This window comes from Macaca thibetana, chromosome 20 (assembly GCF_024542745.1).
Source record: "Macaca thibetana thibetana isolate TM-01 chromosome 20, ASM2454274v1, whole genome shotgun sequence".
Lineage (NCBI taxonomy): Eukaryota > Metazoa > Chordata > Mammalia > Primates > Cercopithecidae > Macaca > Macaca thibetana.
In genome coordinates, this window is record NC_065597.1 from 53840652 (window position 1) to 53865586 (window position 24935).

Genomic DNA, 24935 nt, shown 5'->3' on the forward strand with positions numbered 1-24935 from the left:
ATTTTTAAATAAGAGACAGGATTTTGCTATGTTACCCAGGCTGGTCTTAAACTCTAGAGGTCAGGCTGTCCTCGTACCATGACCTCCCAAAACACTGGGATTACAGACATGAGCAACAGTATCTAGTCCCATGCACCATTTATTGATTGATTGAACACTTAGCTGTGTCAAAGACTAACCTTACAAGCATTCCGTCTGTGTCTCAGAACGCTTTTGGGTAGTTAGCAGAATACCCTGTTAGAAGGGACAAACGATACTTTAACTCACAGATGAATCACCTGGGGACCTAGTTAATGTGCGGATTCTGACTCAGTAGGTCTGGGGTGGAGCCTGAGAGCCTGCATTTCTGACTGACTCCCAGGAGGCTGATGCTAGGGGCCCACAGACCACACTTTGAGTGGCCAGGACATCAATCATAGACGTTTGTCTTTTGATTCTGCACAAGGCTGGAGGTGGGTGGCTCCAGGATGAGACTAGCAGCGTAGGGATGCCAGGGCTCTATTTTGGCTTCTCTCTGCCTTCATTGCCTTCCCTCCCGCAATTGCAAGTAGCTGCGGCAGGTCTAAGCATGGTCCCCTCACAGGACAACATCCAAAGAGGACAGAAGTGGGGTAGGGGGAAATTTTAAGAAGGGATTTTCCTCCTGTGGCTGTCTCTCCTTGTCCTTTGGAGAGAAAAACCTTTCCCAGAACCTTAATTCTTCGTTACCCCCAAGGCGTGCTTTTCTTCGCATCCTAGTGACTAGGATGGGGTTATATTCCTGCCTGGTCACTGGCATGGGGCAATAGGATCGCAAGATTGGCTATACCAATCAGGATTCAACCCCTCAGACTAAGCATTTTGCTATTTTCTTGTTAGCAAGGAAGAAGCATGGAATGGCTGGTAGATAGGCAGACATTCGTGTCTGCTACACCATGTTATCTCAGTTTTCCACACAACTGTATTATTATCCCCATTCTAGACTGAGGAAGCAGCTTGCAGCAGTAACTGACTTGCTTAAGGTCACACAGCTATGACAAAGGTAGGACTCTTGTCCATCATCCTGTCCATCAGCAGTACTCACGCTGCTCTGCTCCCCATCAGGTATGACAATAGGTGCCGGAACATGAGCCAGGAGCAGGTGGCCCAGAAGCTGGCCAAGGACCCCAAGCCTGCAATCCGCTTCCGCCTGGAGCAGGCAGCGCCGGCCTTCGAGGACCTGGTGTATGGCTGGAATAGGCATGATGTGGCCAGCGTGGAGGGAGACCCAGTCATCATGAAGAGCGACGGCTTCCCCACATACCACCTGGCCTGCGTGGTGGACGACCACCACATGGGCATCAGCCACGTGCTGCGAGGCTCTGAGTGGCTCGTCTCCACTGCCAAGCACCTGCTTCTCTACCAGGCCCTGGGCTGGCACCCACCCCACTTCGCCCACCTGCCCCTGCTCCTCAACAGGGATGGCAGCAAGCTCTCCAAGAGGCAAGGGGACATTTTCCTGGAGCACTTTGCTGCTGAAGGCTTCCTGCCCGATTCCTTGTTGGACATCATCACCAACTGTGGCTCAGGTTTTGCAGGTACCTGTCCACCTAAGTGGTCCCAGCAGCAGAGAGTGTGGCCAGGAGGAGCAGGGCTTTGGCTCAGATAGTCCTGCTCTTTGGTCCCAGCTTTGCCATCTACCAGCCGGGTGACCTTGGACAAGTTTATTTTATTCAACAGATGTTTATTTTGCCAGATGCCGCATTAAGTGCTGGGGCTACAATAGTGAGCACGATAGACATGATCCCTGCCCTCAAGGGGCTTATAGTCTCTGAGCCTCAGTTGCATATCTGGAAAATGGGGATAAGTGTCTACTTCATAGGGTTAGGATTCACTGAGCTTAGGAGTGTAAGGTACCGAGCCCAGCACCTGTCACACAATAAGCACAAAAAATGACAGACCCTATGATTATGACAATTATTGCTACTATTACAAGCATGTATGCTAACAGTATGACTAGAACTAATATGGATCTACTTTCTTTTTTTCCTTCTTCATTTTACTGCCAGATGAATCTAGTTTATTTCAAGCTGAGCACTTATCCATGGTCCAAGACTTAGACCTAAACCTTGAAGAAGCAAGCATCAGATAGGATGACCTGAAGGATTTCTGAAAATGTGTCCAGAATAGTCTGCCTGCTGGTCTCACTTCATTTAATACAACATACTGTTAAGGGGTAGATACATGTCTCCACTGTTCATAAGAGGATTGTGAAGCTCAGAGAAGCTGAGTAACTTGCCAAAGTCACGCACCTAGTGAGGGATATAGTGCTTTAGGCCTATGCCTGATCACGGTGCCTGCTGACTGTGTGGGACTGAGCTGTTGCTTACAAGAAGCAGCTCCCAGCACCATGGTTCTTAACTTTTTTTTTTTTGAAACAGAGTTTCGCTCTTGTACCCCAGGCTGGAGTGCCATGGTGCGATCTCGGCTCACTGCAACCTCCGCCCCCCGGGTTCAAGCGATTGTCCTGCCTCAGCCTCCCGAGTAGCTGGGATTACAGGCACCTGCCACCACGCCTGGCTGATTTTTGTATTTTTAGTAGAGATGAGGTTTCACCATGTTGTCCAGGCTGTTCTCGAACTCCTGACCTCAGGTGATCTGCCCGCCTTGGTGCTTGAGCCATTGCACCCGGCCTGGTTCTTAACTCTTGACTGTGCTTTGGAATCAACTAGGAAGCTTGTAAAATATGCCCAGACCCCAACCAAATCCAGTTGACTCAGACTCTCTGGTACAGCCAGGCAATGAGTGTACTGTTCTGCAGCTCGTGTCTTGAGAGTAATGGAAATGGGTTTAGCCTGATTGTTTTCAGACCCTTTTTTCATTAAAGACAGAACCCTTTCTGAAAATGAAAACCTATTCAGGCTCTAGATATATAAATAGCTAGAAGTGAAATCCCTTTGGGCAAAGTGGAATCGGGGGCCCAGGGCTTGCTTACTCAGCCTCCCTTATGTTTGAAAGTAGAAGGAGGGCGAGCGCAGTGGCTCATGCCTGTAATCCCAGCACTTTGGGAGGCCAACGCAGGAAGATCATTTGAACCTGGGAGTTTGAGACCAACCCAGGCAATATAGTGAAACTCCGTGTCTACAGAAAATTTTATTTATTTATTTATTTATTTATTTGATGGAGTCTTACTCTGTTGCCCAGGCTGGAGTGCAATGGCACAATCTTAGCTTACTACAACTTCCGCCTCTCAGGTTCAAGTGATTTTCCTCTTCAGCCTCTTGAGTAGCTGGGATTACAGGCGTGCGACACTACGCCTGGCTAATTTTTGTATTTTTAGTAGAGATGGGTTTCACCATGTTAGCCAGGCTAGTGTCGAACTCCTGACCTCATGATCTGCCCACCTCTGCCTCCCAAAATGCTGGTATTATAGGTGTGAGCCACCATGCCTGACCCTACAGAAAAATTTAAAAATTAGTCGGATGTGGCAGTATGTGCCTGTAGTTCCAGCTACTTGGAAGACAGGCTGGAGGATCGCTTAAGCCTGAGAGTTTGAGGTTACAATGAGCTATGATTGTACCATTGCACTCCAGCCTGAGCAGCAGAGCAAGATCCTGTCTCTTAAAAAAAAAGAGATAAAGTGGAAGGAGGAAGGGAGGGAGGAAGCTGAATGGCTGGGCCTCTCTTCTTTGCAGAGAACCAAATGGGCAGGACCCTGCCGGAACTGATCACGCAGTTCAACCTGACCCGGGTCACCTGTCACTCAGCCCTGCTGGACCTGGAGAAGCTCCCAGAATTCAATAGGTAAGTGGGGATCATGGAGATCCCCTGGTGGGAAAGGGCTTTCTTGCTCAAGACAGTCCCTACAACAGAGGGTATAATGGACTCTGGTACCTAATTCTGTGTGACCACGGCTAAATCACCTAACCTTTTTGAGCCTCTCTTTCCTCTTCTCTAAAATGCGATTAATAACAGTACCAATCTTATATGATTGTTCTATGAAAGTATGTTGTATAGCCCTGGCACATACATAGTGCTCAGTAAATGGTATACATATATACATATATATATATATATATATATATTTTTTTTTTTTTTTTTTTGAGACGGAGTCTCACTCTGTTGCCCAGGCTGAAGTGCAATGGCACAATCTCAGCTCACTGCAACCTCTGCCTCCTGGATTCAAGCAATTCTCCTGCCTCAGCCTCCAAAGTAGCTGGGATTATAGGTGCCCACCACTACACCCGGCTGATTTTTTTGTATTTTCAGTAGGGATGGGGTTTCACCGTGTTAGTCAGGCAGGTCTCGAACTCCTGACCTCAGGTGATCCACCCACCTTGGCCCCCCAAAGTGCTGGAATTACAGGCGTGAGCCATCGCGCCTGGCAGTACATATATATTTATCATTAGCGTTGTATTCCTAGCCACCCCTTGTGTGGACTCTGTTAAGAACCAAAGCCTGGAGAGGGGTATCTTCATTTTAGACTCACCTCCCCCCATCAGCCTTTCACCCAGCCAACACAGTGAGTGAGCACTGTCCCATGGCATCTACTTTATATTTCATGTATTTGATATTGCAAGTAGCTCTTCACTTGGAAACCTCCAAATATCGTTCCAACTCAAATCAGTGTTAACATGTCTGAGTCAAAGAGTATTAGTGTTGTCCAGGCGTGGTGGCTCACACCTTTAATTCCAGCACTTTGGGAGGCCAAGGTTGGCAGATCACCTGAGGTCAGGAGTTCGAGACCAGCCTGGCCAACACGGTGAAACCCTATCTCTACTAAAAATACAAAAATTAGCTGGACATGGCACATGCTTGTAGTCCCAGCTACTTGGGAGGCTGAGGCAGGAGGATCACTTGAACCTGGGAGGCAGAGGTTGCAGTGAGACAGGATCACACCACTGCACTCCAGCCTGGGCAACAAAGTGAGATTCTGTCATTAAGAAAAGTTATTAGTGGTTAAGACCATCAGCCAGGTGTGCACCTGGGGTGAGGGTCTTACTGATACTTTGCCTAGAGCACTGGTTTGGGGACACAGTATCCTCAGTGCATTTACTTGCATGAGCCCAGATAATTAACATCAGTTGCAGATATTTTAGGGCTGTTTATTTACTTCTTCCATCAGACTTATGATGAGGTCAGTTGCATGATTTTGCTCTGTTTTACATATGAGGAACCCAGGACATAGAGAGGTTAAGAAACTAGCCAAAGTTCACACAGTAAACAGTGGGCATCTTTTGAATGGGGCATTCAAGAGTGGATGTAGGCTGGGTGTGGTGGCTCACACCTGTAATCCCAGCACTTTGGGAGGCCGAGGCAGGTGGATCACCTGAGGTGAGGAGTTTAAGATCAGCCTGGCCAACATGGTGAAACCCCATTTCTACTAAAAAATACAAAAAAAAAAAAAAGAGAGCCCGATGTGGTGGTGGGTGCCTGTAGTCCCAGCTACTCAGGAGGCTGAGACAGGAGAATCACTTGAACGGTGGAGGTTGCAGTGAGCCAAGATTGCACCATTACACTGCAGCCTGGGCAACAAGAGCAAAACTCCGTCTCAAAAAAAAATGCCACTTTCTATATATTTTAGAGGCTGGGTCTTGCCCTGTCACCCAGGTTGGAGTGCAATGGTGACATCTCAGTTCACTGCAGCCTCAAACTCCCAGGCTGAAGTGATCCTTCCCCCTCAGCCTCCGGAGTAGCTGTCTACAGGTGTGTACCACCATGCCAGGCTAAGTTTATTATTTTTAATATTTTCTTGTAGAGATGGCATCTCACTATTGTTGCCCAGGTTGGTCTCAAACTCCTGGCCTCAAGTGATCCTCCCTTCTCGGCCTCCCAAAGTTCTGGGATTAAGCGAGTCACTGCACCTGGCCAAAAGCTTCTCCAGGTCCAATAGGGCTGAGTGGCAGGTGACCTGGGAAGCCAAGGTTGCAGTGAGCGGAGATTGCACCACTGCACTGCAGCCTGGGCAACACAGTGAGGCTCCATCTCAAAAATAAATAAATAAAAATAAAATGTCAGCTACTATTTTGAAAACACTGAAAACGTGGCTGGGCATGGTGGCCCACACCTGTAATCCTGGCACTTTGGGAGGCCAAGCTGGGTGGATTGCTTGTTGCCCAGCCTGGGCAACATAGCAAGACCCTGTCTCTACAAAAAATTAAGACATTAGCTGAGCATGGTGATATGTGTCTGTGGGCCCAGCTACTTGGGAGGGTGAGGTGGGAAGACCACTTGTGCCTCGGAGGTCTAGGCTGTAGTGAGCCATGATTGTGGTACTGCACTCCAGTCTGGGCAACAGAGCAAGACTCTCAAACAAAAACAAAAGCAAAACCCCTAAAAACAAAGCATGTCTCCAAGTTGCTTGGGACTTTCAGGCTATTTGTGACCTTAGTCACATCCCTTTCTTTTTATAAATGTAAAGAGAATTCTACTTCTAGCTTGCGAAAGGGAGGGCTCATGGAACCTGATATGTCATTCTTCCAACTTCACCCTCTCCCCAGGGGAGAGACGGTTTGGGTGGGTTGGGGTGTTGACAGTAGGGCAGCCCCTTGATTTCTTCCGCAGGCTGCACCTCCAGCGGCTGGTGAACAATGAGAGCCAGAGGTGCCAGCTGGTGGAGAAGCTGCAGGCCCTTGTGGAGGAGGCCTTTGGGAGCCAACTGCAAAATAGGGATGTCCTCAACCCAGTCTACATGGAGAGGATCCTCCTGCTGAGACAGGTGTGGTGTCAGGGGTCTGGGAGGCTGAGGGAGGGGCTACTGGGTGCTTCAATTCCTCCACCCTTCCAGAGCCCTGTCGCTAGTGCATTCAATGACTGCCTCCTTCCCCAGGGTCACATTTGCCGCCTGCAGGACTTGGTGTCCCCAGTGTACTCTTATCTGTGGACTCGCCCTGCGGTGGGTCGAGCACAGCTGGACGCCATCTCGGAGGAGGTGGATGTGATTGCCAAGCGTGTGCTGGGGTGAGTACCCGCAGGCTGAGCTCAGGATTCCACACCTTCCTTCCCCCTCTCCCTCCCATGGCTCCCTTTCCTTCAAGGTTAGGCTGTTGGGCCCCCAGCACAACCTCATGGCCAGTGAAAACGTGACCCTTCACTGGCTTTCATTGGTGGGAGGGCTTACCTGGAGGACCGGGCTTTCCCTGTACATAGGCCTGTGTTCACTGCTTGCACCAACCTGGTTGCATCCCAGCTCTGCCATGTACTCACCAGATTATGTCACCTTGCTCAGGCGGCTTCACTTTGGCCAAGTTACTGTACCTATTTGAGCTTCCTTTTCCTTCTTCGTAAGAGAGAGATGATGCTAATTCTTACTGTTAACAGTAATAACTTTCAATTACAAATGCAACCAAAGCTGACTTAGGCAAGAGGGGAATGATTGCTTATGTAGCTGCAGATGCTAGAAGGGCTGCTGGAGGCACAGCTTAATGCAGGAGTCAGTACTCCATTACCAAGATTCGCTTTCTCTCTCTGCCTTTCCCCTTCTGCCCCTCCTCCCCGATGCTGACCACTTTTCCTGCAGAGGCTCTGTATCAGGTAACTAGAGGGCAAGTTTCTCTACCGGACAAAAGAAATGACAGCACACGTCCCCTGTGGAATTATATTTCTTCCTTATGTAGCAATCTGCAGGAAGTGGCTCAGGGCTCATCCTCCCACCTCAGCCTCTTGAGAAGCTGGGACTACAGGCACAGGTCACCACGCCCAGCTAATTTTTTTACTTTTTGTAGAGACAAGGTCTTGCCATGTTGCCCAGGCTGGTCTCAAACTCCTAGGCTCAAGCGATCTTCACGCCTCAGCCTCGCAGAGTACTAGGATTACAGGCGTGAGCCATGTGCCTGGCCGGGGCCTATTAGTTCTAATTCACCAGGATTCAGTGTCATAACTGCCTTTCTCCACCATGAGGCTGGATTTCAGATTTGCTCTGGGACTCCCTCTCAAGTCAGGAAAGCTGATACCCAAATGTTCAGGAGCTGCCAGATCACTAGAAATCCCTTCTATTCCCATGCCAAGCTCTGGGCCAGCTCTAGCGAGTCTGGAATTGCCATTTTTCCTAGCCTGGGGCCTGTCATTCTTTCATCAGCTCCTCGGCAGCCTGCTTCCCTGCAGTGCCACTGGGGAGAGTGTCTGCTTTTTTCTCACATTATATTTTATGTCTTCAGTATTTCATCTCCTGGATTTTGTAAATAGCAGTACTCATGTGACCCAGTTAATAATTGTCTCAGTCCGTAGGGTTGCTATAGCAAAATAACATAGACTGACGGCTTCAACAACAGACATTTCTTTCTCACAGTCTAGAGGCTAGAAGTCCAGGGTCAAGGTGCTGCTGATTCGATGTCTGGTGAGGGCCTTCTTCCTGGGCCCTTCCCTTTTCTGGCCCTTTGCTGTGTCCTCACGTGGTAGAGGGATGGGGGACCTCTCTGGGGTGTCTTTTGTAAAGGCACTCATCTGTGCATGAGGGCTCTGCCCACATGACCTGATCACCTCCCAAAGCCCACACCTCTGAATACTGTCCCCTTGGGGGTTAAAATTTCAACATATGAATTTAGGGGAACACAAACACTCAGAACATAGAGATGATGCAGTAAGAATGATCACCCTTGTCTGAAATTGAAACTCATCTGCTTCAGTGCTGACAGTTAGTAAGGAAATCTGTCTGCACTGAAAGGCTGTTTCTTCAAATCACTTGTGAACCCAGTTCCCTGAGACAGTAGTGGTCCATACTGAGTTGACTTTGGAATGCAGTTGCCTGGACCATGTTTGAGCAGGCAGGGTCAGAATTGCCATCACAGATCATCTGCACCAGGAAGATGTCCAGCCTCAGTTCCTCTTCAGTGTCTCCGCTTTGGAATCTCCAGTAATAACTGAGGAGAGGCTGGGTGCTGTGGCTCATGCCTGTAATCCCAGTATTCTGGGAGGGTGAATGGGAGCATCACTTGAAGCCAGGAGTTTGAGACCAGCCTCGGCAACATAGCTTGACCCCATCTCTACAAAAAGTAAAAATAAAATTAGCCAGGTATGGTGGTGGGCGCCTGTGGTCCAAGCTGCTCAGGAGGCTGAGGTGGGAGGATCGTTTGAGCCCAGGAGTTTGAGGCTGCAGTGAGCTGTGATCGTACTACTGCATTCCAGCCTATGTGACAGAGCAAGATCCTTTCCCTTTAAAAAAAAAAAAATTAATGTTTTTGAAAAATGAGAGGAACTGGGAAGTTGCAGTGAAATATACTCATCCCCAGCCTATTCCCATCTCTTGACTAAGAATCAGGGCCAGGGCAAATTTTTGCAAGTCCAGTTCTAACTGATTGGAGAATTTCTCCTGAAACTAAAGCTTTTGGGGAGAGCATCTTGCTCAGCTGGACTGCCAGGATGTGGGGGTTGGTTGCTGGCCCGTTGGAATCCTAGAGGCTTCAATTTGTGGAAGAACAGCCATAGCAAGTTGGTGGCAGGACCATTGCTGGAGCTGGGTGGGGACTTCTGATTTCTTCTCTTCTTGGCTACGTCTCCAAAGAAGTCTCCCTCTACCAATATTAAAGCTATATTTCAGATAATTTCCCAGAAATTATCCATTCTATGTCAAATCTATTCCTAAGTTTCTTTTTTGTCGTGCCTACAAGCAGACCTGTTTCTTTTAAGATCATTTTGTAATGTCTCAAAGCTCTTGAATGTACTTAACTAATTTCTTAAATTTTTAAATTCAAATACAAAATGTAATACTTGGCCAGGCATGGTGGCCCATGCCTATAATCCCAGCACTTTAGGGGGCCAGGGTGGGTGGATCACCTGAGGTTAGGAGTTTGAGACCAGCCTGATCAACATGGTAAAACGCTGTCTCTACTAAAAATACAAAATAAGCCGGGCAGGGTGGCATGTGCCTGTAATCCCAGCTACTCAGGAGGCCAAGGCAGGAGAATCACTTGAACCCGGAAGGTGGAAGTTGCAGTGAGCTGAAATCGTGCCATTGCACTCCAGCCTGGGCAACAGAGTGAGACTCCATCTCAAAAAAAAAAAAAAAAGTACTATTTCTGAGTATTTATCATGTGTTCAGGCACTTGGTGCTTTATAACTCTTTTTAACTCTCTAGGATATCCCTGTGCAGGACAGATACTATTATTTATTTATTTTTTTATTTTGAGACAAAGTCTCACTCTGTCGCCCAGGCTGGAGTGCAATGGTGCTATCTCGGCTCACTGCAACCTCCTCCTGGGTTCAAGCAATTCTCCTGCCTCAGCCTCCTGAGTAGCTGGGACTACAGGCGCCCACCACCACCCTTAACTAATATTTTTGTATTTTTAGTAGAAATGGGGTTTTACTATGTTGGCCAGGTTGGTCTCGAACTCCTGACCTCAAGTGATCTGCCCGCCTCAGCCTCCCAAAGTGCTGGGATTACAGGCGTGAGCCACTGTGCCAGCCTCAGATACTATTATTCTCCCCACTTTACAGATGAGAAAACTGAGGCATAAAGATTGAATGACACAGAGGTAGCAATGAGTAAAGCCTCTTATGGCACCTCTTACCTCCCTGCATTGTGACCACTGGCTTCTCTGTGTGTGGTCCCTTGGTAGTTTTTCCTTCCCGACCTGGATAAGGGAGAAAGTGGTCAATATCTTCCTCATCTCCCTCAAAACAGGCTTGAACATTGGTTGTGCTGCTTGTACTGTAGCTGATCAATAACCTTCTGAAGCCCTTCCTCCCACCCACTTGCCATTGGCCCATGCAGACCCTGTGAACTGGCCCTCTTCTTCTAGGCTTCTAGAAAGATCTGGTATGAGCTTAACTCAGGATATGCTGAGTGGAGAACTGAAGAAGCTATCAGAAGGTCTGGAAGGCACCAAGCACAGTAATGTGATGAAACTCCTCCGGGTGGCCCTCAGTGGACAGCAGGTGAGGCAGGGACACAGGTTGGATTGTTCCCTGGAGCCCCTCATTGATCCTTTGAACTTGTTTCCTGGCAGGCACTGAGCTCAATGTTCAAGGTACAAGGATGAAAGAAATATGATCACTCCCCTCATTCAGTCAATCAACAGACACTATTGAGTACCTACTATGTGCAAGCATTGTGTTAGGTACAGTGGATACAGTATAGAATGAAACACACATTCATAATCTCTGCCTTCATGGGGTTTGCAGTTTATTGGGGATAACAGACCTAACAACAGCTTACTTAATATGGGAAAAACAGGCCAGGCATGGTGGCTCACACCTGTAATCCCAGCACTTTGGGAGGCCTAGGCAGGTGGATCATCTGAGGTCAGGAGTTTGAGACCAGCCTGGGCAACATGGTGAAACCTTGTCTCTACTAAAATTACAAAAAATTAGCTGGGTGTGGTGGTGTGCCTGTAATCCCAGCTACTTGGGAGGGTGAGGCACGAGAATTGCCTGAATCTGGGAGGCAGAGGTTGCAGTGAGCCAAGATCGTATCATTGTATTCCAGCCTGGGCGATAGAGTGAGACTCTATCTCAAAAAAAAGGCTGTGGTTGGGGGAGAAACAGGCTCCTAGGACCCATCCTTGTCCAGGGAAATAACACAAGCATGGATCCTCAGAACACAGGCAGCAGTGTGGGGGCTGGCCTGGGAATAATTTCTGCAGACTGAGGCTAAGCTTCAGTTCTTTAGGCAGTTTAAGGTAGTAAGGCAATATTTGCTCTTTTTGTTCTCAGCAAGGACCTCCTGTAGCTGAGATGATGTTGTCCTTGGGACCAAAGGAAGTGCGGGAACGGATCCAGAAGGTGGTTTCCAGCTAGGGAGAGGATGTGTCGGGCAATGGAGATCGCCCTGAGAACCTGTGAGCTTAGAAACAGCTTTCAGAGACCAGAAGGAGGACTGGGGCCTGTTGGGAAGTTTGCCGAAGGAACTAAGAGTGGAAACAATTTCTGGCTGCACACAAGTGCATTTATGGATCCACCACCGGCCCGTCCTTGTCAGCTGGCTGGGGAAGCCCAACCCATCTAACCTCCTTGACTCTGGAAAGGCATTCTCTGGGTCTGGTTTCTCACACATTACACAGCAGAGGTTCGGAGTTAGTTCATAGAAAAGCTAACATCCCGGAACAATGCAGAAGCCCTGGGTTTCAGTTTGCTGGGGTCCCCATAACAAAATGCCACAGAACCAGGTGGTTTAAACAACGGGGATTTATTTTCTTATATTTCCGGAGGCTAGAGGTTCAAGATCAAGGTGGCAGGCCTGGTTTTTCCTGAAGGCCTCTTTTCTTGACTTGCAGACAGCTATCTTCTCACTGTGTCCTTGTGCGGTCTTCCCTCCATGCATACACATCTCTGGTTTCATTATGTGCCCAACGTTCCTCTTCTAAGAATACCAGTTGCACTGGATTTTAACTTTAACCAGCCTCATTTTAACTTAATCACTTCTTTAAATGCTCATTCTCCAAGTAAAGTCTCATTCTGAGGTGCTGGGGGTTTCTCAACGTAAGAATTTAGAGGGACACAATTCAGCCTATAGAAGCTGGGCAGTGGGACTCATGGGTCCGAGTTCTCAGGCCCCAAGGACTCAGAGCAGTAAAGGATATGTGACACAAGCAGGGCTGAACTGGATGCCAGCCTTTCTTTGGGGTTATAAAAGGAGAAGTGACTCCACTGCCAAGGGTAAGCGCTCTTGTCTTATGCTACCCTTTATTCTTGAGCCTTGGGGCAGCCTGTGTCTCCCTTCCCTAAACGTCATATGTTCCGTTTTTCCAGTCTTCCAGACCTGGTCCTTGGACTGGAGATCTCCACCCTGCCTATTTTGTGGCTTTCTCTTCAAATCCACCTCTTCCTTCCTCCATGACTTATAAGTCGTCATCTCTGCTGGTTTCTGAAATGAGATATGCTTCTTGGGGTCTTCAGTGAAGAGGAGTAGCAAGTGAAAGGAGGATGGTGGCGGGGTAGACAAACCCCTACAAGGCTTCTAGGCTTCCCCTGCATGGTAGCCAGCCTCTAAGTTGGCCCCCAAGCATCCCTGCCTTTTTCTATTCACATCCTTGTGTGGTTCCCTCCCCCATTGAATAGGCCTGACTTGTGTAACCACTACACTATTGAAGAAATGGAGAGTTTGGCTTCTGAGGGTAAGTCGTGAAATACATCATGCCTTCTGTCTTGTTCTTTTTGATTGCTTACTTTGGGGGAAGTCAGCTTCCAGGTCATGAAAATACTTAAGCAGCCTTATGGGGTGCTCCACATGACAAGGGATCGAGCCTCCCACCAATAGCCATGGAAGTGCGCCATCTTGGAATCCGGTCCTCCAATTCCAGCCAAGCAGCCACATGACTGCAGTCCTGGCTGATCTCGTTTGTGACTCCGAGCCAGAACAACTCAGAGAAGCTGCCCTGGAATTTTCAGACACACATGAACTGTGAGATAGTGAATGTTTATTGTTTAAAGCTACTTGGTTTGGGGATAATTTGCGCTCCAGCAGTAGACAATTAATATATTTATTTTGTCCAGGGGAGTGGAAAGGCGATTACAGAGTTTGTTGAGCCCCATAGAGTCCTAGTCTTTGCTTAAAGAATATACCAGTTCTTTCTGATACAGAATCCATTAAGTTCGTTGGTTGCAAACAATAGAAACTAGCTCTGCCTCACTTATGTTTATTGGAGGCCATAAGAGAGCCACAGCATCTACGGAAAAGCCAAAAAACCAGGTCTTGGAATAGACAGGAATTGGCTACAGGAGTTAATGGCCAGTCTTGTCTAAGTTCTTTGGTGGCAACACATGAACTACAACTGTTTTGCTGTTGTTAATTTCTCCGTGTTTTCCCCTCAGTTTTGGATAACTCTGCTCAAGGTTCAGATTCTGAGGAGCGAGTATCTGTTGGGGTAGCTGAGGTCTTGCTACCATTCCTTGGCCAGTAATAGGTAGTTTCACAGGGATTATATGCAACGGACGAAAAGTTGTTCCCAAGGAAAACTAGGGAGCTTTCTCCAGAAGATGTAATGGCAGAAACAACAGGTGGTTGACTACAGAAGGGGACAATAATAACAATATTTTAATTTATCGTGCACTTACATGAGCCTCACCCACTCCCAGGTGTCAGATAATGCTCATAAATGCCTTAATCCATCCTGAGATACTTTCTATCTCAGTAAATTTTTTTTATAACACTATGAGAGAAGCAGTATTTTTATTTTTCTGTTACAGATATGGAAACCGTGGCTCTGAAAAGTTAACTAAAGCTTCTGAGGCTATAGTACGAGGCAAAAACCAAGACTTAAACTCAGATCTGTGCACATCCAGAGTCCAAGCTTAACCCTGATCTACTGAGTTTTGTCAGAGCATGTGTTTCTAAGACATTAAGAATGGTTACAAGGAGCTCCTTGGCTCACAGTCAAGAGAGAGTTTTTAACAAAGTGAGTGGTCAAAATACTAAGTCGATTCTGGTATATCTACAATATGGATGAACCTCTAGGACTTCATGCTAAATGAAATGTTAGTCACAAAAGGACAAATACTTCCTAACGCTTTGTGAGGCAAAGGTGGCAGGCTTGTCAAAGGCCAGGAGTTTGAGACCAGCCTGGGCAACATAGTGAGATCCTGTCTCTACAAAAAACTTAAAACTTAGCCAGGTGAGGTGACATATGCCTGTAGTCCCAGCTACTTGGGAGACTAAGGTAGGAGGATCATGTGAACTGAGGAGTTAAGGCTGTCGTGAGCTATGAATGCACCACTGCACTCTAGCCTGGGCAACAGAGCAAGATCCTGTGTCTAAAAATGAATAGGCCGGGCACGGTGGCTCACGCCTGTAATCCCAGCACTTTGGGACGCCAAGGCAGACGGATCACAAGGTCAGGAGATGGAGACCATTGTGGCTAACATGGTGAAACCCCGTCTCTGCTAAAAAATACAAAAAATTAGCTGGGCATGGTGGCAGGTGTCTGTAGTCCCAGCTACTCGGGAGGCTGAGGCAGGAGAATGGCATGAACCCAGGAGGCGGAGCTTGCAGTGAGTGGAGATCGCGCCACTGGACTCCAACCTGGGCGACAGAGTGAGACTCCATCTCAAAAAAAAAAATGAATAAAATAAAGTTAAAAGGATAGATACCATAAGATTCTACTTATTCAAAGTACTTAAAATAATCAAAATTATAGAGGCAGAAAGTAGAATGGTGGTTGTCAGACTTGGGGAGGCAGAAATGGGAAGTTACTGTTTAGGGTATAGAGTTTCAGTTTTACAAGATGAAAAGTTATGGGGGTGGATGGTGGTGATAATTGCACAACATTATAAAGATATGTAACGCCACTGAACTGTATACTTAAAAATGACTGAGATGGTAAATTTTATGTTTTTCTGTATTTTACCATAGTTTTTAAAAAATACTAAATTAGAGCTGGGCATGGTGACTCACACCTATAATCCCAACGTTTTGGGAGGCCAAGGCAGGTAGATCACTTGAGGCTGGGAGTTCAAGACCAGCCTGGCCAACATGGTAAAACCCTATCTCTACTAAAAGTACAAAAATTAGCCAGGTGTGGTGGCTCATACCTATAATCCCAGCTACTTGGGTGGCTGAGGCACAAGAATCTCTTGAACCCCCCAGAAGGGGAGGTTGCAGCGAGCCAAGATCACACCATTGTACTCCAGCCTGGAGAACAGAGCGACACTCTGTCTAAAAAAAAAAAAAAATTAATAAAAAAGCGAAATTAATAAAGCTGCTGCTACTTCTTCCTCATGTGGAGTGTGCTGTGCTATGTTGAAAGCAGCTCCAGGCGTCTTGTCTTCTCTTTGGGGGTTTTGCTCAGGATCAGTAAGACTAGTTTATTGTTTTGTTTTGTTTTGTTTTGTTTTGTTTTTTTAAGAGAGAGGATGTTGCTCTCTTGTCCAGACTGGAATGCAGTGGCACAATTATAGCTCACTGCAGCTCTAACTCCTGGGCTCAAGAGATCCTCCCATCTCAGCTTTCTGAGTAGCTGAAATCACAGGTGTATGCTACCACACCTGGCTAAGTAAAAGTGTTTGAAGGAATTTCATACATTTTATTTTATTTTATTTTATTTATTTATTTATTTATTTTTTATTTTTTTATTTTTTGAGACGGAGTCTCGCTCTGTCGCCCAGGCTGGAGTGCAGTGGCCGGATCTCAGCTCACTGCAAGCTCCGCCTCCCGGGTTCGGGCCATTCTCCTGTCTCAGCCTCCTGAGTAGCTGGGACTACAGGCGCCCGCCACCTTGCCCGGCTAGTTTTTTGTATTTTTTAGTAGAGACGGGGTTTCACCGTGTTAGCCAGGATGGTCTCGATCTCCTGACCTAGTGATCCGCCCGTCTCGGCCTCCCAAAGTGCTGGGATTACAGGCTTGAGCCACCGCGCCCAGCCCGAAATTTCATACATTTTAAATAACCTCAAGCCCATCCCCGGTGTTTTGAGAGTATACTGCAGCGGTGAAGGGCACAGAGGCTGTCTAGATTCAGAAACATTCTGCCCCTTATTCACGTGTGACTTTCTGTACCTCAGTTTCCTTGTTTGCAAAATAGGGATAAGAATTGTACCTGTCTCAAAGAGTTGTAAGGATTGGAATAGATAATATATATGAAGTTCTTTTTTTTTTTTTTTTTTTTTTTTTTTTTGAGACAGAGTTTCACTCCTGTTGCTCAGGCTGGCATGCAATGGCACGATCTCGGCTCACTGCAACCTCCGCCTCCCAGGTTCAAGTGATTCTCCTGCCTCAGCCTTCCAGGTAGCTGGGATTACAGGCATGTGCCATGTGCTGCCATAGCCAGCTAATTTTGTATTTTTAGTAGAGATGGGGTTTCTCCATGTTGGTCAGGCTGGTCTCGAACTCCCGACCTGAGGTGATCTTCCCGCCTCAGTCTCCCAAAGTGCTGGGATTGAGCCACGATGCCTGGCATGAGCCACGATGCCTGGCAACATATATGAAGTTCTTAGAACATTGCATGGCATTTAATAAATGTTAGGTATCACTATCACCATTATTTTCATCCTTAGAAACAGTGATCTTGGTGGCAATGCGTATAAACACACTCAGACTAACTGAAACCATGAAAGGAATTTATTGGAAGAATTAGGACTCTCACAGATATAAAGGGCAGGACTTCCAACTGGACCTCACAAGAGAATGGAATCTGTACCTAGAAACCTGTTGGGACCAAAGGCAGCCACTCAGCCCTCTGAGATGGCACATTTTCTAACATTCACCCCTCTTTGTGTGTCTGCTCTTCCTCTGAGATGGCACAGTTTCTAACATTCACCCCTCTGTGTGTGTCTGCTCCCCTTGTTTTCCCTCTGCAGGCTGCCTCTCTCTTTATCTCTGCACTTGGCCAACAAATGCCCCAGCCCTGAAGCTAAATCATCTCTCTTCTCCTACACCACCAATTAAATAACCAGTATTCCACATACAAACTCGCAGGGGAGTATCTGATTGGCCTAGCCTGGGTCAGGTGTCTACCCCTGGTCCAATCAGCTATGGTCAGTGGGAGTCATATTCTATGATCATGGCTGCAGGGGACTCGCTTTAGTGAGTGGGAAACCAGTTCCTTGCTCTAAGCATGTTCTTTTTCAGTGTTGTTTAGAGAGTATCCTTTCCAGGGCTGGGCATGGTGGCTCACGCATGTAATCCCAGCACATTGGGAGGCCGAGGCCGGTGGATCACTTGAGCCCAGGAATTCGAGACCAACCTAGAAAACATGGTGAAACCCCGTTTCTACAAAAAAAAAAAAAAAAAAAAAAAAAAAAAAAAAAAAAATTAGTGGTGTGTAGTGATGCACACCTGTAATCCCAGCTACTGGAGTGGCTGAGGTGGGAGGATCACCTGAGCCCAGGGAGGTGGAGGCTGCAGTGAGCCAGAATAGTGCCATTGTACTCCAGGCAGGGTGACAGAGCAAGACTGTCTCAACCAAAGAAAAAAAAAAAGTGTCCTTTCCCCTTTCCAGAAAATTACATATTTATAGCCAAATTTGGAATTCCATTCATACTGCCTTTATCCTACTTTATTTTTGCCCTCATAGTACTCTTTACTATATGAAATTACATATTGTATTTGTATGTATTTACTCTCTATCTTACTCAAAAGAATATGAGATTATGGCAGTAAGGAAGTCAGTCTTTTAGTATAACCATAGCACCTGGCACGTTGCCAGATACATAGTAAGGGTCAAGATCTCATGAGGAAAAAAATGTTAGAGGACTATATTAGTAAGATGAGTTTCTTCAGAAGTGGCACTCATCAGCTGGTCTAACTGCCAGACTTTTAACAGTTACCAGTATCACTTCCATCTAAGTGGGGAAATCTTTCCTCTTTCGCAAGATTTGCCGTTATAATTAGCAGTCCAGTCTGTGGCCTGTAATTTGCATTGAATCCAGCTATCTGGGAGAGACTACCTTTGACAAAGCTTGGAAGTGAAGGATGGGGACAGATGACGGACAGATGACGGATATATGTTTAGTGGGGACTAAAATTAGAAGTTGTTGGCTGGGTGTGGTGCCTCACTCCTGTAATCCCAGCACTTTGGGAGGCCGATGGGGGAGGATCGCTTGAGCACAGGAGTTTGAGACCAGCCTAGGCAACATGGTGAAACCCCCCCATCTCTACAAAAAAATACAGAAATTAGCTGAGCATTGTGAGCACTTGTGGTCCCAGCTACTTGAGAGGCTGAGGCGGGCGGATAGCTGGGCCTTTACAGACTAAGTGACCTTTGAACTGGGTTCTGAGGGATGAGTAGGAGTTTCCCAGGTAGATGGGGGTTGGAAGGATATTCCAAGGAGAGGGATGAAAAATAACGTTTCACAAAGTTGGTCAGGACTGGACCAAGGGTAGGAGTCGGGAGAGAGGTAGAAGTGGCTGCTGAGAAACCAGGCAGATGTGAGATCCAAATGGCTCTTCTTTGACTGGTTAAAGGTATAAGTGTTTCATCCCATGCAAATAATAAAACCCAGATTCAATAGAAAAAAATTGGCTGGGCATGGTGGCATGTGTCTATAGTCTCACCTACTAGGGAGGCTGAGGCGGGAGGATCACTTGAGCCCAGGAAGTCAAGACTGCAGTGAGCTGTGATTGCACCACTGCACTCCAGCCTGGGCAACAGAGCAATAAATCTTAAATAAGATTTGTTATCCTACTTAGCAGGAAGTTCATGGGTAAGGCAGGCTGCAGGGTTGGTTAATTACACAAGTGGTGACATAAGTGAGGGCCCAGGGTCCTTCTCTCTCTCCGCCCTCCTGGCCACAGCATCTGAAGCAGCCACAGTTGGCTGCCTGCAGCAGTCAGGCCTGTGCACTTCCTCCTTCATGTTGGCTGGGGAGAGGGTGGCTTTCTATGGCTCTCTCCCAACAGCAAGGAAACTCCTAAGTACCCTCCCTCTACTCAACTTCCAAATTTTTAGCCATCCCTGCTGGGGAAGTGAGGGTCTCCGTAAATCAGTCAGACCCAGAGCTGGAGATGAAGGAGGTCTGTGTGTCCCTGAGGTGCATGGCTGGGTGGGGAGTGGTGGATACCTCGGCAAAGTTGGGGTTCAGTTAATGAAGGCAAGGAGTTGGGTCTTCATAAGGTGGGAGGTGCAGAGTCATTGAAATGTTTTAGCCATTGAAGTGTTTAGCCATTGAATGAGCAGATTTGTGGTTTTTGAAAGGTCATTCTGGCATATATGCTGAAGAGAGACTTAAGCAGGAGCAGATGGAAGCAAGGAGCCCTGGTAGGAGAAGATTGGAAAATGAGGCACAGAAAAGGGCTCTTTTCACTATAAAGCCATGTTCTCTCATCACAGCCTCTAAGGGCCTATGTTAGGGTTCTCCAGAGAAACAGAACCAACAGGATATGTATCTAGGAAGAGAGATTTATTATTAGGTAGTGCCTCATCAAATTATAGAAGCTGAAAAGGCCGAGTGGTGGCTCATGCCTGTAATCCCAGCACTTTGGGAAGCTGAGGCAAGAGGATTGCTTGAACCCAGGAGTTCGAGACCAGTCTGGGCAACATAGTAAGACCCCATCTTTATAAAAAAATAGAAAATAAAAATTGGCTGGGCATGGTGGCGTGTGCCTATAGTCCTACCTATTAGGGAGGCTGAGGTGGGAGGATCACTTGAGCCCAGGAAGTCGAGGCTGTAGTGGGCTGTGATTGTACCACTGCACTCCAGCCTGGGCAACAGAGCCAGACCGTGTCTCAAAAAAAAAAAAAAAAAAAATAGGTCGGTGATGATGGCTTATGCCTGTAATTGTAATCCCAGCACTGTGGGAGGCTGAGGTGGGAGGGCTGCTTGAGCCCAGGAGTGTAAGACCAGCCTGGGCAACATGGGGGGCCACATCTCTACAAAAAATTTAGAAAGTAGCTGGGCATGGTGACACATACCTATAGACCTGGCTACTTGGGAGGCTGAGGAGGGAGGATACTTGAACCCAGGAGTTGGAGGCTGCAAGTGACCTATCATGGTGCCACTGCACTCCAGCATGGGCAACAGAGCTAGACTCTGTCTCTAGAAAAAATAAAAATTGAGAAGCTGAAAAGTCATCTGATCTGCTTGTGCAACCTGGAGACCCAGGAAAGCCAGTGGTGTAGTTGAAGGGCCTGAAAGCTAGAGAGCCAGTGGTGTAGATTCTAATCAAAACCTGAAGACCTAAAATTCAGGAGTGCCAAGGACAGAAGATTGGTATTTCAGCTTAAGCTGTGTGTTAATGTGTCATTGTGTTGCTGTAAAGAAATATCGGAGACTGGGTAATTTATTTTTGTTCAATTTTTATTTATTTTTTTTTTTTGCAGGCTGGAGAGCAGTGGTGCAATCTCAGCTCACTGAAGTCTCCACCTCCTGGGTTCAAGCGATTCTCTGGTCTCAGCCTCCTGAGTAGCTGGGATTACAGGCACACACCACCACGCTCGGCTAATTTTTGTATTTTTAGTAGAGAAGGGGTTTCGTCATGTTGGCCAGGCTGATCTTGAACTCCTGACCTCAGATAATCCATCTGCCTTGGCCTCCCAAAGTGCTGGGATTACAGTCATGAGCCACCATGCCCGGCCTTTTAATTTCTTTTTTTTTTTTTTTTTTTGTAGAGATGGGCGTCATTATGTTGCCCAGGTTGATCTTGAACTCCTGGGCTCAAGCAATCTTCCTATCTCACCCTCCCAAGTAGCTGAGACTATAGGCATTTGCACCACCACACCCAGCTGATGCATATTTTTATATATATTATCTCTCTTAGATTAAGAAAAAAACCCCATGAAGTAGGCACTTACCCTTATTTCTTAGATGAAAACAACATAGTTCTAATTACAATGCCTGCACACCCAACCACTACATTAAACTCCTCAACCACTTCCTACCCGCTTAGCCTTTATCGTTTCTGTTGTGGTCTCCAGACCATCAGCATCAATGTCAGCTGGAGATTTATTACAAATTCTGGGGCCTCATCCCAGACCTGCTAGATCTGAAACTGTGCGGTGGGGCCCTGCAATTTGCAACAAACCCTTCAGGTGATTCTGACACATGCCAGTTTGAAAACCATTGATGTAGATGTGGGACATCTATACCTTACACCTTTCCTCACCTCTCCGAAGGGTCATGGCCAACACTCCTATAACAAAAGATGGGTTAAGACCAGGTATGGTGGCTTACGCCTGTAATCCTAGCACTTTGGGAGGATTGCATGAGCCCAGGAGTTGAGACCAGCCTGGGCAATATGGTGAGACCTTATCTCTACAAAACTAAATAAATTAGCTGGGAGTGGTGGCATGTGCGCCTGTCGTCCCAGCTACTCTCTGAGGACTGAGGTTGGGAAGATCATTTGAGCCTGGGAGGTCAAGGCTGCAGTGAGCTCTGGTGGTGCCACGGAACTCCAGCCTGGTTGACAGCAAGACACTGTCTCAAAAAAAAAAAAGGGCTAACAAGAGAAAAGCATAACAGATTTATTTAATTAAAGTTTTGCAGGCTGGGCACAGTGGCTTTACGCCTGTAATCCCAGTATTTTGGAAGGCTGAGGTGGGCAGACCATTTGAGGTCAGGAGTTCAAGACCAGCCTGGCCAACATGGTGAAATCCCATGTCTACAAAAAAATTACAAAATTAGCCAGGCATGGTGGCGGTTGCCTGTAATCCCAGCTACTCGGGAGACTGAGGCAGGAGAATCAATTGAATCTGGGAGGCAAAGGTTACAGTGAGCCAAGATCAAGCCATTAGCACTCCAGCCTGGGTGACAGAGTAAGACTTCGTCAAAAAAAAAAAAAAGTTTTATGTTGACATGGGAGCTTTCAGAAATAAAGACTGAGGGAAGGCTGTCTACTTTTATGCTTAGGTTTGATGACCAACAGCCAGGTAGAAACAGGATTGAACAAAAGGGTATGATTGATCTATTGGTAATAGACTTTGGTGGGAGGACCCAGCAAGGTCTGTCGAAATTCTTCTTGGCTTACCTGTATATCATTCCTTCCTCCTAGGTATAGGGCAGGAATAAGGGGGCATTACCACCTATTATCAGACAAAGTAACTCAGATAATTTCTTTTTTTTTTCTTTTTTTTTTTTGAGACAGTCTCACTCCATGCCCAGGCTGAAGTGCAGTGGTGTTATCTTGGTTCACTGCAACCTCCACCTCCCAGGCTCAAGTGGTCCTCCTGCCTCAGCCTCCTGAGTAGCTGGGACTACAAGTACACACCAGCACACCCAGCTAATTTTTGTATTTTTTTGTAGAGATGGGGTTTCACCGTGTTGCCCAGGCTGGTCTTCAACACCTGGACCCAAGTGGTCTGCCTGCCTCAGCCTCCCAAAGTGCTGGGATTACAGGTGTGAGCCACCGTGCCCAACTGAAAATTTATTTATGGCCAACTCTTAAACAGAAATAGGGGAAGGTTGGAGTAATATGTCTAGGTTTTATGGCTGGCTTTAGGGGAGGGGGTTTGAGTTTCCCTGACCCATCTTAGGAAAGAGGAATTGGAGTTTCTGTGGCTTGACTTGGAAGAAGAAAGATGGGCAGGAGGTCAGAGAGCCTTTGCTCTAAGGCTGCTTCTGAGGCTTTCCAGTCTCTTTGAGTTCAACGTACTTGCTATGCCAAAACACCATGCTCTGGGATATGGTTTTCTGAGCTCCAGCAATGTAAAAATGTTAAAGGATTGCGGGTGCTTACAATAAGTAAAGTTTTTTTTTTTTTTTTTTTTTTTTTTTGAGACGGAGTCTCGCGCTGTCACCCAGGCTGGAGCGCAGTGGCCGGATCTCAGCTCACTGCAAGCTCCGCCTCCCGGGTTCACGCCATTCTCCTGCCTCCACCTCCCGAGTAGCTGGGACTACAGGCGTCCGCCACCTCGGCCGGCTAGTTTTTTGTATTTTTTAGTAGAGACGGTGTTTCACCGTGTTAACCAGGATGGTCTCGATCTCCTGACCTCGTGATCCGCCCGTCTCGGCCTCCCAAAGTGCTGGGATTACAGGCTTGAGCCACCGCGCCCGGCCTACAATAAGTAAAGTTTCAAGAGTTGAAGGATGGTCCTTGGCAAACTCTAGAGCTCATGCCCCCTCTAACATATGTAGACTCTAGTCATGTCCAGGTTTTTGTTGCAGTGTAGAAAGCCGGGTTCAGTGTTGCCAGATGTTTAGAATCTTCAAGAGATGAATATGTGTTAAAGATTTTATTTAGGCCAGGTGCAGTGGCTCATACCTGTAATTCCAACACTATGGGAGGCCAAGGTGGGCGGATCACCTGAGGTCAGGAGTTCGAGACCAGCCTGGCTAACATGGTGAAACCCTGTCTCTACTAAAAATACAAAAATTATCCAGGTGTGGTGGCGGGCACCTGTATTCCCGGCTGCTCGGGAGGCTGAGGCAGGAGGATCGCTTGAACCCAGGAGGCAGAGGTTGCAGTGAACCGAGATTGCACCATTGCACTCCAGCCTGGGCAACAGAGCAAGACTCCGTCTCAAAAAAAAAAAAAAAGAAAGAAAGATTTTCTTTAACTCCTTAATGAGGAAACTGGTGAGATGTTCAAACCAGTCAAAAGAATGGACGCATTCTTTCATATAGATCAGGAGTGTTGAAATGGATGTGCAAGTGGGGGCAGAACTGGTTTTTCCACAGGAATAAGTTTGTGTGTTCCCAGGACAGTATTCATCTGCATGTGTGTGGACGAGAATCATCGCCCATTGCTATTCACTTACCTACAAGGAAGAATTTTTGCTTCTGTATGGCATATGTACCTGAGAATGATCCTATGGTCTAAGAAGAATGTGTATTCTGAGTTCCAAGCCACGGAATCACAGAGTGGCCAGCCTGGAGGTTCACTGTTTTTTTTGAGATGGAGTCTAGCTCTGTTGCCCAGGCTGGAGTGCAGTGGCACGATCTCGGCTCACTGCAAGCTCTGCCTCCCAGGTTCATGCCATTCTCCTCCCTCAGCCTCCCAAGCAGCTGGGACTGCAGGCGCCAGCCACCATGCTCGGCTAATTTTTTTGCATTTTTGGTAGAGACAGGGTTTCGCCGTGTTAGCCAGGATGGTCTCGATCTCCTGACCTCGTGATCCGCCCACCTTGGCCTCCCAAAGTGCTGGGATTACAGGCGTGAGCCATTGCGCCCGGCTGGTTCACTCTTTGTGAGGAACATCTGAACCCTTGGCCCCATCCTGTGGTACGCAGGCCATACGGGGGATCAAGGCCCTTTGTTTGGGGTTAAATTGAGGTTGCCAGATGGAGGTTGCTAAGGGAAGGGTGCCATTTGAAAATACTATATAAACTGATGCTTTTTACAAATGGTAGTGGTCCTCCTGTCCAGCCCACTACCACTAGACTGCCCCGTAAGTCCCCTCAGTAAACCTGCCTCATTCAGTGACTCTGGGTCTCTTCCGCCTCTCAAACATGGTGCCATCCCTACTGAAGTTAATAGGGGTGCGGCACAACAGCTTCAATGGAAAATTATGCGTTGTCTAGACAGCACAACCTTCCAGGTTCCAGCCTTTGTCTTTGAGAAGTCTTATATAACTCTGTTAAGTTGTAGACACCTGATAGCAACTCAAAATAATTCTTGCCTATAAATAGGTAAATTAATTCTGCCCACTGGAGGGACAGCTCTCACGCCGATGGAACAAC

The 24935-nt window shown here is 47.2% G+C and overlaps 2 protein-coding genes across 2 annotated transcripts in view; one reads left to right on the plus strand and one right to left on the minus strand.

The window, feature by feature from the left end:
• Positions 1–14045, plus strand: part of EARS2 (glutamyl-tRNA synthetase 2, mitochondrial) — a 174499-nt gene extending 160454 nt beyond the window's left edge. Inside the window, exons 5-10 of the mRNA XM_050773837.1 lie at positions 1084–1556; positions 3654–3762; positions 6523–6676; positions 6788–6918; positions 10695–10830; positions 11608–14045. Of these exons, the coding sequence (XP_050629794.1) occupies positions 1084–1556; positions 3654–3762; positions 6523–6676; positions 6788–6918; positions 10695–10830; positions 11608–11691 (1087 nt within the window). The 3' untranslated portion in view covers positions 11692–14045. The remainder of the gene's footprint in view (positions 1–1083; positions 1557–3653; positions 3763–6522; positions 6677–6787; positions 6919–10694; positions 10831–11607) is intronic.
• The window catches only part of CHP2 (calcineurin like EF-hand protein 2), a 256785-nt gene that overhangs the window by 220153 nt on the left and 11697 nt on the right, over positions 1–24935 (minus strand). The window lies entirely within an intron of this gene.